This window comes from Arachis hypogaea, chromosome 6 (assembly GCF_003086295.3).
Source record: "Arachis hypogaea cultivar Tifrunner chromosome 6, arahy.Tifrunner.gnm2.J5K5, whole genome shotgun sequence".
Lineage (NCBI taxonomy): Eukaryota > Viridiplantae > Streptophyta > Magnoliopsida > Fabales > Fabaceae > Arachis > Arachis hypogaea.
The window spans coordinates 6,293,643-6,305,560 of record NC_092041.1 but is presented as its reverse complement, the minus strand read 5'-3'; the positions used below and the strand labels follow the sequence as shown (position 1 = coordinate 6,305,560).

Below are 11,918 nucleotides of genomic sequence, written 5' to 3'. Positions count from 1 at the left end.
ACTGAGCATGGCTTAACTTGAAAGATGAAAGAAAATAATGGTGTATGGAGATGAAGGGGGTGACACGTTTTTGCCTCACATAACAGTGTGGAAGATAGAAATAAAAGGTGTTACTCTGTTGTCAGTTGACAGTGATTCTTAAACGAAAAAAGATTCAGCATGATTGAGATACTACTACAAGTTAGACTGCTATTTTGAAAGAGACACTTCGGATGAATTGGATACTCTATATCACTAGAGTAAGATCACAAGGCAAAAGTAAAGTTAAAGAGAGGGAAAAACAAACAACTCTCAGTTCCTGTATGTAGAGTGTAGAGTGTAGAGTGTAGATAGATATCCATAATATGAGGGAGAAAGTGACATTCATGGGGCTTTTATCAAGCATTGGAGCTCTATAAAAACAACATGGTAGACACACTCTGAGCTGTACCATGTGACAAATGCTTTCAACTTTCAACTTTGAATATTTGTTATAATGTTTTATCTCTAGAGTTTAAGATACATTTTATAATTTTTAACATTAATTGAACTTGGATGATATGGAAGCAGGGAAAAGTCAACTTTGACAAAATGGATTGTGTGTTTCCTTCTTGAGGGTACATATTATGTTTTAAAAATTACCATGGCAAGGAAAAAAAATATGATGTGCATAGTATCCTTCTGACAAAGGTGCTTGACCATAGCAGGAACAAGTTTCAACCTCATTATTCCTCACTTTAAAGTAAAGTATGATGAGAGAGTTAATGGTCCAATCTTTCACACGAGGTTGCTGACAGCTTTAACTATGCAATTAGTAGTAGAATTCACACTGACACACTCAACTTCTTAGAGCTACCAAATTCTATTTAGAGGTCTTATTCTCATGACAATGAATAAAAATAATTAAGAGCTAAATGATAAGAGTCCACGTGATATAGATATGCATGATGATGCTACTTTAAAGTCTATATATAGTTGATGAATTTGATAATGTGTGATATGACCACCTAATCACATGATGCATGCTATGAATCAAATCAAGCAGGGGAAAAGGTTTAGCAAATTTCTTCTATATTTCATTTCAAATTCAATTTGACCCATCAACTTTTCTGAAAGCTTCTTGTTTAGGCATTTGATAACGTAGCTAGAAATGGATTGTTCAACAAAGACAAGCATATGTATTAGGAGGAGTGGGGCACTATGTTGGCTTGATTACAATAATTTGATTGATTTAGCATCCATAATTACCACCCCTTAAACCCACTTGTTTTCTCCTTATACGTGATTCTGTATCAATAATACAGCTCAATTTTTTTTTCTTTTTCTAAATTTCTGCCTTTTGAATTTGAAAAAAAGAGACACATAGCATGATAAATAGAATGGAGGACAATAAGTGAATGATAAGAGGCAATGAAAATAAGGCCATAGGAGTTACTTTTTTCTGAACTCAAAGTTACTCTCTTTACCATCATTTTCTGAAATAGAGCTTTTCTCAGAAGCTTCCCTTTTTGGGTTATAATTATATGTTCACAGAAAACCATTTCCTTTGAACATCTATCACATACATTCTTGTCTAAACTCTAAAACTCTCCATTCACATCTCAAGAATGGTAAGCCTAGTGTAGTAGTCTTTCACTTCATTCCATGCTGCTTCTCTAATCTCTATCTCTTCACCTTCTTTGATTCATTGTACATACATATGGTTGATGACTTCCAATCCTGATCTTGTCATGCAGGCAGACCAAGAGGAAAAAGAAGAACAGAAGCTCCTAGCAGAATGGAAGAGAAAAAAAGGTGGATTCAGGGCTTCCATGTTCATCTTTGGTAAGCAAGAAAAGAAAAGAAAAAAAAAACTTTTAATTCTGTTGTGTTCTTTTGCTTGAAGCCTTTTAATTGTGCTGTTCCTGTTCCTGTTTTTGTGTAGTGTTGTCAGCATTGGACAACATGGGATTTGTGGCAAACATGGTGAGCCTAGTGCTTTACTTCTATGGGGTGATGCACTTTGATCTGTCAAGTTCAGCCAACACTCTCACAAACTTCATGGGTTCAACTTTCTTGCTTTCCCTTGTTGGAGGCTTCATCTCAGACACATACTTAAACAGATTCAGCACATGCTTGCTTTTTGGATCCCTTGAAGTCATGGTAAGTACTAAGTAGCTAATAAAGTAAAGAATTAACACCTGATATGTCACATTCATATTCATATTCACATGTAACTATGAATTAGGCATTGGCAATGCTGAGTGTTCAAGCTGGTTCAAGGCATTTACACCCAGAAGCATGTGGGAAATCAAGCTGTGTGAAAGGTGGTATAGCAGTGATGTTGTACACATCACTGTGCTTATTGGCATTGGGAGTGGGAGGGGTTAGAGGCTCCATGACTGCATTTGGTGCTGACCAATTTGATGACAAGGATCCAAGTGAAGCAAAAGCTCTTGCAAGCTTCTTCAACTGGCTTCTAATGAGTTCAACTCTTGGAGCAATCACTGGTGTAACTGCTGTTGTTTGGGTCAGCACTCAGAAAGCATGGCACTGGGGATTCTTCATCATAACCATAGCTTCCTCCATTGGATTCATCACTCTTGCTATTGGAAAACCATTCTATAGAATCAAAACTCCTGGAGATAGCCCCATTTTGAGGATTCTTCAGGTTCTTGTTGTGGCTTTTAAGAACCGAAAGCTGTCACTGCCAGAATCACACCAAGAATTGTATGAGATCAGTGACAAAGATGCTGCTGTAGAGAAGATTGCACACACCAACCAGATTAGGTGACTCTGCTTTACACTTAACTTGTTAACAAACTTGCATGCACAAATTAAAAGCTTACTTAATAATTTTCTGGAAATGATAAAGCCAAACACAAACACACAACTTGGTCCAGCAATTGGGCCCACTAATCTTTGAACACTCATTCCATGCCTTTTAAATTCTGACAGCGACCGTGGTTATATTTCGTTTTGGAAATAATCTTTTAAACCATGATATTGATTAAAGTATTAGTTTATTATTTTCTTTTAACGATGATGATCAGGTTCCTAGATAAAGCAGCGATTGTTTCAGAAAAGTCAAAGGCAGATAGATGGAAAGTGTGCACAGTAACACAAGTAGAAGAAGTGAAGATCCTAATAAGAATGCTACCAATAGTTGGAAGCACCATCATAATGAACACATGCTTGGCACAGCTTCAAACATTCTCAGTTCAGCAAGGCAATGTAATGAACCTCAAACTGGGTTCTCTAACAGTTCCAGCACCTTCCATTCCCGTTATACCCCTTGTCTTCATAACCATCTTGGTCCCCATATACGAACTATTCTTCGTCCCATTCGCACGCAAGATCACAAACCACCCCTCAGGAATCACACAACTACAGAGAGTTGGAGTAGGCCTTGTTCTCTCTGCAATCTCAATGGCAGTGGCTGCAATTGTTGAGGTGAAAAGAAGGGAGAGAGGGAGAAAAGACCCTTCTAACCCCATAAGCCTGTTCTGGCTTTCATTCCAGTACGCTATATTTGGTGTTGCGGACATGTTCACGCTTGTGGGACTGTTGGAATTCTTCTACAGAGAAGCTCCTTCGGGGATGAAATCGTTGTCAACATCGTTGACGTGGCTATCCATGTCTCTTGGATACTTTCTGAGCACGGTGTTTGTGAATGTCATAAATGGTGTTACGAAAAGAGTGAGTCCAAGTAAAGAAGGGTGGTTGCATGGTTTTGACTTGAATCACAATAATCTCAACTTGTTTTATTGGTTCTTGGCCATTCTTAGCTGCATTAACTTCTTCAACTACCTCTTCTGGGCCTCAAGGTACAAGTACAAATCTGATCAACTACACCCTCCTCCTCCTCCTGCTGCAGCCACAAATCACAAGAAGCCTTTAGATCAAGTTCCTCTCAGAAAAATGGAGATTAATTAGGATGCATGCTTAATTAATTAATTATATATATTATGATGTGCATGATAGAGGTTGTTGCTATTAGTGGTTGAACATGTGTGCTTTGTATGATTGATTTGATGTTGTTGGATCCGGCACTATCTGTGTGTCTTGGAGTGTCCAGATTCTTAATATTGAAGCTTGTTCAGATGAGTTGTAATTGGGTTTGGAGCGATGTTAATTAGTTAACAACACTTGAGAGAGTTAGTCCGACAATAAAGGGAAGTTCGTGTTCGTAGCTATCTAGTATCTATCATGTACGTTTAAAGAGCTTGTTTAGTGAGCCACGTGCATATACAACTTTATTGAAATCAAAAGATAATAGAATCATTATGCAACAATTGCATAGAGAAAAAAAAGGAAATTCTATGGTGCTCAAGAATTGATGTCTAATTTGTTTAAAAGATGGAGGAAGAAGAAAATATGAACTTCACTCTCTATATTTGTATTATATAGTGTAAAAGTTAGACCTAAAAAGAATTAAGGATAAGTGTATAATATTTGTTGGTGTTTGTGGTGGATGTTTTATATCGGATGGTTGGAGACATAGTAAAAAATGGGCTTTTTTATTTTTTATTTTTTTTATTAGAAGAGATAATATAGAATTATCTGATTTTTCAGTTTGCAAATGACAATATTTTGTTTTGCCTGTCTGAAGAGGAGATTATCAAAAATTACGAAAGATTATTGCGGTATTTTGAAATGATATCAAAATTTTGACGAGTCTAATTTAATTCCAGTTAATTGTAAGTAAGATTGGACACAACGGATATGCAGGTTGTTGGATTGTAAGAAAGCATCATTATTAGTAAAATATCTTGGTATATCTTTTGGAACAAATCCAAGATTTGTTAAGACATGAAAACTGATAATAGACAAAGTGAAAGCAAAGTTCTGTATGTGAAAAATGAAAATCCTTAATAAAGTTGATAAGTTAGTTCTTATTAAGTATGTTCTTAATAGCCTTCATGTGTATTATCTTAGCTTGTATATGATGTCAAAATATGTGGCAAAGAAATTAATTTTGTTGTAGAGAAGATCCTTGTAGAGTAAAGAGGATGAATAAAAGGGATACCTTCAGTGAAATCGAAAGTAGTGTAGGTTCCGAAAAAACTAGGTGGACTGAGAGTTGAGGATGCCGTGATTCGGAATACATCTCTTTTGTTTAAGTGGTGGTAGAAATTTTTGAAAGAAGATTGTTCGTTATAGAAGAAGATTGTGTGTTCATGCAATAATTTGAATCCTTCAGAGTTGCTTGCTAGTCAGCCTACATCTACACGGGACTCTTGGAAGGATATTTGTCAGATACAAATCAAATAACCACATGTAAGAGATAGAGAAGTTAATTGGAGGTTTGTCTATGAAATTAGGAGATGGAAGAAGGATTCGGTTCTGAAAAGACAACTAGCTATAAAGTGGTACTCTGAAAGATATTTTTCCAAAAAATTTTTTATCTCAAACCAAAGAGGATCAGTTATAGGGGATTGTGGATTCTGAGATGAGTTAGAATGAATATGGAATTTTCAACAGAAAAGGAAGTTGTTCCAATGGAAGATGGGGCTACTGAACCAACTCTATAGAATCTCACAGTCAGTCAGGTTAACATACGAGAGAAAAGATCGAGTTATATAGAAATTTGATTAAAAAAAACGTTTATTCTACTAACTCTTTTGTGCAGGTTATGCAGTCAGAAATGCTTCCAAAAATATATAACAAGTTATAGTTTCGCTAACATTATCTAAAAAGATATTGTCCCACTAAGAGTTGAATTATTTGTTTGGTTTGTCTTGGTTAAACGGGTTAATACTAATAAAAGATTGTATAGACTAAGTATTGTTGTTCAGAATGACATTATTTGTATATTATGTAAAAAAGAGATTGAATTTATTTTTTAGTTGTGAGTATACTTGACAGATGTAGTGTATTTGGTTGTTTGTCTCAGATAGATTATAAATGATCTGAGTTACTCTTAAGTAGCACTTTAAGAGTTGAAGAAAAGCATCTGATAAAAAAAATAAAAGAAGCAAAATTAGGGGTTGATTAATTTTTTTGTTGTTATTTGAAATGTTTGGATTGAAAAAATGGTAGGTTCTTCAAGAACACACAATTAAAGTAGAACAATAAAGAGCTACTAAAAATGATATAGTGTTGACTCCTATAGTTATTGACAATAATATCAAAAATGATTACAGATTGAATTATTTATTTTATTTATTTTGTTATTTTGTTAATTTTTTGCTTTATCATATTGTATTGATCTTTTTTATTTTAAAAAAAGTGTATAATATTATTTGATTAACAAATTATATTTTTTAATTTTTTTATAATTTTATTAAATTTATAATTAATCTTTTATATTTTTTTATTGAGCTCTTAGATTAATTTTTAAATTTTTTAAATAGTGTAAATTTAATATATTCATTATCTGTTTTTTTTTACCATAATACTTTTTTTCTTATCGTGATAACAAAGACAGATGGTGTTTATAACTATATTCCAATCATTGTTTTGTCTAATTTTCTTTCTCTTAAAGGGTTATTGTATGACTCTTTTTCTCATGAATTCTAACGTGCGCTTTTTAATTTCTATATGGAAGGAAGACTGGTACTGAACCCCGTTATGGGAAGGAGGAGTGCTTTACGAATGGGTGGTGTCAGTTAAGAAAGAAATCGGACCGTGCGAGTAGCTATGTGCAACTCGGACCGTGCGATATGAAGGTGATCCCAACTCGGACCCTGCGATATGTTGGCCACATGCAGATGCTCCCAACTCGGACCCTGCGTAATGTTGCTCACAACACGGATGGTCCGTTTTGTGTGTATGGAGACACGCGTCGTGCAATCCTCACTCTCCAAACGGTGCCCTCATTACCAACATAGTGCATGTTGTAGGGACTCTCACCATCGGATATCTCACTCTCAACACTCACTCTCAACCTTTCAAACTCCATTCTTCTTCTTCTTCATTCCTCTGCCGGCAGTAGTGGGTGTTGTTGCATGAAAAAATAAAGAAAATGCCTAAAAAATATAAAATCAAAGATGTTGATCGCCTTGAGTTTCATATTAGACATTATCTCAATCATTCTGATTATGTAAATTTTATTTAATATTTTGTTAAATTTTTATAATTATAAATATTGTTCTTAAAATTTAGTTGTTCCTGTTGTTGTTAGGATCTGAACTTAGAAATATACATAGAATGGCTAGAACTATTTTTTAAATTGTTTTTAATTTTTTTCCCGGAATTTTTTTATTATTTATTTTTGAAAATTATTATTGTTATGATCTGAATATTTATTATTGTTGTAACATAGAATCTGAAAATGTAGTTAGCATGAGATGATGTTATATTCATTAAAACAAACACAGTTTTTTTTTTTAATTTGTTTAGTTTTTTTTATATATTTATTAGTGTTTGAAGTGAAGTGAATATTAGTATTTAGAAAATAAATTATAAAATGTAAACCGGAATATTAATAAAAAAATTTTGAAGAACGTTTCTTTTTTTTTATTTTTGAAATTTTTTTAATTTTTTCTAGTTATAATTGTTAGGAAATTAAATATTATTGTGGTGAATGTAAGAATAAAAAATGAATGGTTAGTACTAATTTTTTATAGATATTTAATTTAATTTCGTTAATTATAATCATAATTGTTAGGAAGTTAATTATTCATTATTGTTATTAGAAGTTGAATTTAGGAAGATAATGTGAATGATTATTAGTATTTTTTAAAATTTACATATATGTGTTTAACTTTACTTATTAATAGTTAATAGCTAATTAAAAATAATACAAATTTTAATGTTATATATTAAAAAAATTGGAATCTACCCGAAATAAATAAATAACCAGTATGTATAATCTAATCTAATGTTGTGATATTCCTGAATATTGATTAGTAATATATTTATTAGTTGATGTCGTTAATAGTTAGTTTTGAGAAATTTCAAGAAATAATAATTTAATTTAGAAGTTGTAAATATTTGTTTTACTTTGACTTAGTTAAATAATTTATAAATGTCGTGTGGTTTTAACTAATATGTGTTGTTGAGTTATTTGTGTAAATTTTGTTAATTATTTGTTCTACTTAAAAATTTCTTATCTCCTAATAGTAAGTTAGTAATTGTTAATTAGTTGACTAATATTTTCTTATGTTTTTTGTAGAAATTAAGAATGTTGACCTGTGACTAGGGGTGTTCAAAACCGATCCGGACCGAACTAAATCGATGGACCGAACCAAAAAAACAAAAAACCGAATTAACCGAAAACCGAAAAAAATGATGTTTTGCGGTTCTTTTGCGGTTCGGTTCGGTTTTCGGTTCTTACCACCAAAACCTTAACCGAACCGAACCGAACCGGTTCTTAACAAAACCCTAAAATTAAAACTACCCCAACCCCACCCCCCAGACCCCCACCCCCCCAAACGCGTTACAGGCTACAACTGCGCGAGCCCCTCCCCTCCCCCCATGGAAACCTAACCTCGCCGCCGAAACCCCAGATCGGAGCCAGCCACCACATCTCGGCCACTCACCCAAACGGCCGGCAGTCACCCACCCACTCACGCACCCAAACAGCCAGCAGTCACCCACCTTCTTCACTCCTTCTCCCTGAAACTCGAAGTCGAAGCCACTCAAGCCAGCAGTCACCCACCCACCGCGAAGACGAGGACGAAGACCCAGTCGCCCACCCACCCATAGGACCTCCGACCTCACCACCTCCGAGCCTCCGACGTCACCGCCTCCACCAAGAAAGCCTCCACCCAGCAGCGTTTCTGGGTTCTGTAGGGTCACCTCACCGCCTCCACCCAGAAAGCCTTCAAGTGCATATGGAGCCCGAGCCATCTATTCAGGTAAACTCTACTGATGCATTCTTGCCTTGTTGTTGGTATTGCTACTTGTTGGTCTATGTTGTTGGTTGTATTGTATGGATTATGGATTGTTCATAACAATGTAGAATTGTAGATTACCGAGCTAAGTTTAGTAGTTTAGTCAATTAGTCAATTACTAATTAGGTTCTCGAGCTGTAGTTTATGTTTGATCCTTGTTGAAGGTTGTTAATACCGGGTTGGATCAGGAGGTGTTGCATGATGAAATTGAAATTTAATTGTCTCTGTAGCGTCTGATTGAAGTTGAATTTTCCGTGTTTTAGGTCTGGTTCATTTCTGTTATACGCTCAGTTGTTTGTTTGACTGATTTCCTCTTTAATTACGGTTTAAAGGTTTTCTTAATCCCACCGTGGATGAGTTCTTTAAGCTATTTTGACCTTCAATTGCATGATTGTGCGGCCTTCAGATTAAATCTGAAAGCTGTTTAATTTATCGTTGATAAAATTAAATTCTTACCCGTTGGAATCATCACACTTGTATTAACTTGGATTTTGTATGGGGATTTGAAGTGATTTAACGGAAGGTCATGATGGACGATCTGATCCTCTGGAGGAATTGGCTAAAAGTTTGATGAATTCCTGGTTTCCTTTCATAAACCTTGCAATGTTTTGGTGTCACTAACCTCCTGGGCCTTACCACATACCTTTCGTCAGCAGCTCTTTTAGAATGTTAGAAGGAGTTGCTTAAATCTGGTGGAGAACCAGCTACACTGCATGTGATAATTACGATTCATTTTAAGAGTTGTAGCCTTAAGCCTGCCTTGTTCAATTTGTTCATTGCTTCTTCAATTTGCCAATTCTGTTTAGTGTTTATTGCTGGTTTAATTGTTCATTGCTTGTTCACATTTTCAAGTTTTGTTCTGTTTGGTTTATTGCTGGTTTAGGGCTGGTTCCTTGCTTGTTTATTGTTTGGTTTATTGTTGTTTATTGCCAAGTTCAATTTCTTGGTATAAAGGTTTATTGCTTCTTCAATTTGTTGGTATAAAGGTTTATTTGCTTCTTCAATTTGTTCATTGCTTCCTCAATTTGTTGGTTAATGGTTATTGCTTGTTTATTATAATTATTGTTGTTGTTGTTCTTGTTGTTCTTATTATGTAATTGTTTTTTTTTATTTATTTCAGGTTAGTTTGCATTATGAAGTTTTAGCTATTTTGTTGGAGAAGACACCATAACTTTGCTATCAGTTTAATGACAATTTATTTTTATTTTCAGTTGTGTTGACTGTTGAGCTATTAAACTTCTTTAATTGTCGTATTTGAATTCTATTGTCGTTATATTTCATTAGATCAAGACTTTGTTAGCTATTCTGCATTTTGGCTTGTTGATTTCAATCTTATGATATTGCATAATAGTATGGTAGAATTTTTTTTATTTGATTGAAAAAACCGAACAAACCGAACCAAACCAAACCGATTTTAATTGGTTTGGTTTGGTTCGGATGACCTTGAAAAAAAACCGAACCAAACCGAACCGCAACTTAATTAAACGATCGGATCGGATGGCTTTTCCTTCAAAAACCGAACCAAACCGCACCGCGAACACCCCTACCTGTGACCATTCAGTTCCTCCTGATCGGTACGACAATAGGGTCGAGGAGTATTTACGAGTAACTGGGTTTTATCATATATCTCAGATTGGTGTAGTACAGTGCCAGAAAGCACTTGTGAATGCTCTAATCGAACAGTGGCACCCAGATACACATACCTTTCACCTACCCATTGGTGAATGTGCTGTAACTCTAGAAGACGTGGCTTTAATTCTTGGTCTTCTGATGGATGGTCTTCCAGTCACGGGGATGACAATGAGTAGTTTCGAAGCGTTGCAGGCTGAGTGTTTGGATCAAATTGGAGTTGCACCGTGTAAGAAAGAGTGTAGAGGATGCTGCATAAAACTGACGTGGCTGCACGATCTAAAAGAAAATTTACAGTTGACAGATGAGATTAGTATATATAGGTATGTGAAGTGCCAAATTATGTTGCTGATCGGGACGATCTTGTTTGGGGATAAATCTAGGGCAGCTGTGCACTGAAAATTTCTACCATTACTTCGTGATTTCCACAGTATTGGACAGTACAGCTGGGGATCAGCATGCTTAGCACACCTCTACAAGGCATTATGCAGGGCATCTCGCTTTAACTGCAAGGAAATTGATGGTCCACTAACACTTTTGCTCGGATGGGCTTGGATCCAACTGCCTTATCTATCGCCGCTTCCTAGGGAACCCCGCAATTTTCCGCTAGCAAACAGGTAATATTATGTTACAATGTATCCGTTTGTTGCTATTTAGAATACAGATGCACTAAATAAACATATCATATTAGGTGGCGTAACTGGGAGCGTGGTGACCGGCGATATAGATATCTGACGCTAAGTCACTTTAGGAAGGCCTTTGATGAACTTCAAGAAGGCCAGGTTAGTTTTCATTAAAGATGTATTACTTTCGGTTTTAGTGTTTAGCTAAATATGATGAGGCATTGGTATTGTAACTGTGATGTCGGTTGTGATTATGAGTTTCATTTATGATTGGCAGTTTGTGTGGTCTGCTTATTCTGTGGATCGCGTGGATTCGAATATAATTCCTCCTGAAATCTACATGCAATCGGTTATCTGGAGCGCAACAGTGCCATTGGTGTCATTCGAATGCATCGAGTGGCATGCTACCGATAGGATTAGGCGTCAATTCAGTTTCATCCAGGGAGTACCTAGTCAGGAACAAAATCTGGACAAGGCGCATGGAGAAGTCCTGACTGGTCCTAAGAATTTTAACTGGGCCACGGCACCGACTCATTCATACTGGGTGATGCATTGGACAAACAGGTATAACCACGTTCTTTCTGAGGTTCCGAATCCCTCGCAATATCAATTGGAGTCTTACATGGACTGGTACCAATCAAAATTTGATGACCGCTTGTACTTGTCAAACCTTGTTGTAGAAGAGAATAATGAGGATAATCAGGATATGGATGAGGGTAATGAGGATACGGATGAGGGTAATGAGGATACGAATGATGGTAGTCAGGGTGCGGATGATGACAATGAGGAACAAGTGCCCCAATCGCCACCACAACCACCTCCAAATCCGATTCCACAAGAGCAACCACAGTCCTCAGGCCAATATGCA

The 11,918-nt window shown here is 35.8% G+C and overlaps 1 protein-coding gene across 1 annotated transcript; it reads left to right on the top strand.

Annotated features, from left to right (window-relative positions):
• The first annotated feature begins 1,378 nt into the window (after window positions 1–1,378).
• Window positions 1,379–4,154, top strand: LOC112695631 (protein NRT1/ PTR FAMILY 4.6). Its single transcript, XM_025748049.3, has 5 exons — window positions 1,379–1,589; window positions 1,716–1,803; window positions 1,904–2,121; window positions 2,207–2,748; window positions 3,012–4,154. Exons 1-5 carry the CDS (start codon window positions 1,587–1,589, stop codon window positions 3,892–3,894), a joined length of 1,734 nt encoding a protein of 577 aa, XP_025603834.1. The 5' UTR covers window positions 1,379–1,586; the 3' UTR covers window positions 3,895–4,154.
• Window positions 4,155–11,918: the final 7,764 nt, after the last annotated feature.

Bases quoted from the DNA above. Each gene is read 5' to 3' on its own strand.
- LOC112695631 (XM_025748049.3), top strand. The intron at 1,804-1,903 runs GTAAGCAAGAAA...GTTTTTGTGTAG, and splicing joins GGCTTCCATGTTCATCTTTG to TGTTGTCAGCATTGGACAAC. The intron at 2,122-2,206 runs GTAAGTACTAAG...ACTATGAATTAG, and splicing joins TTGGATCCCTTGAAGTCATG to GCATTGGCAATGCTGAGTGT.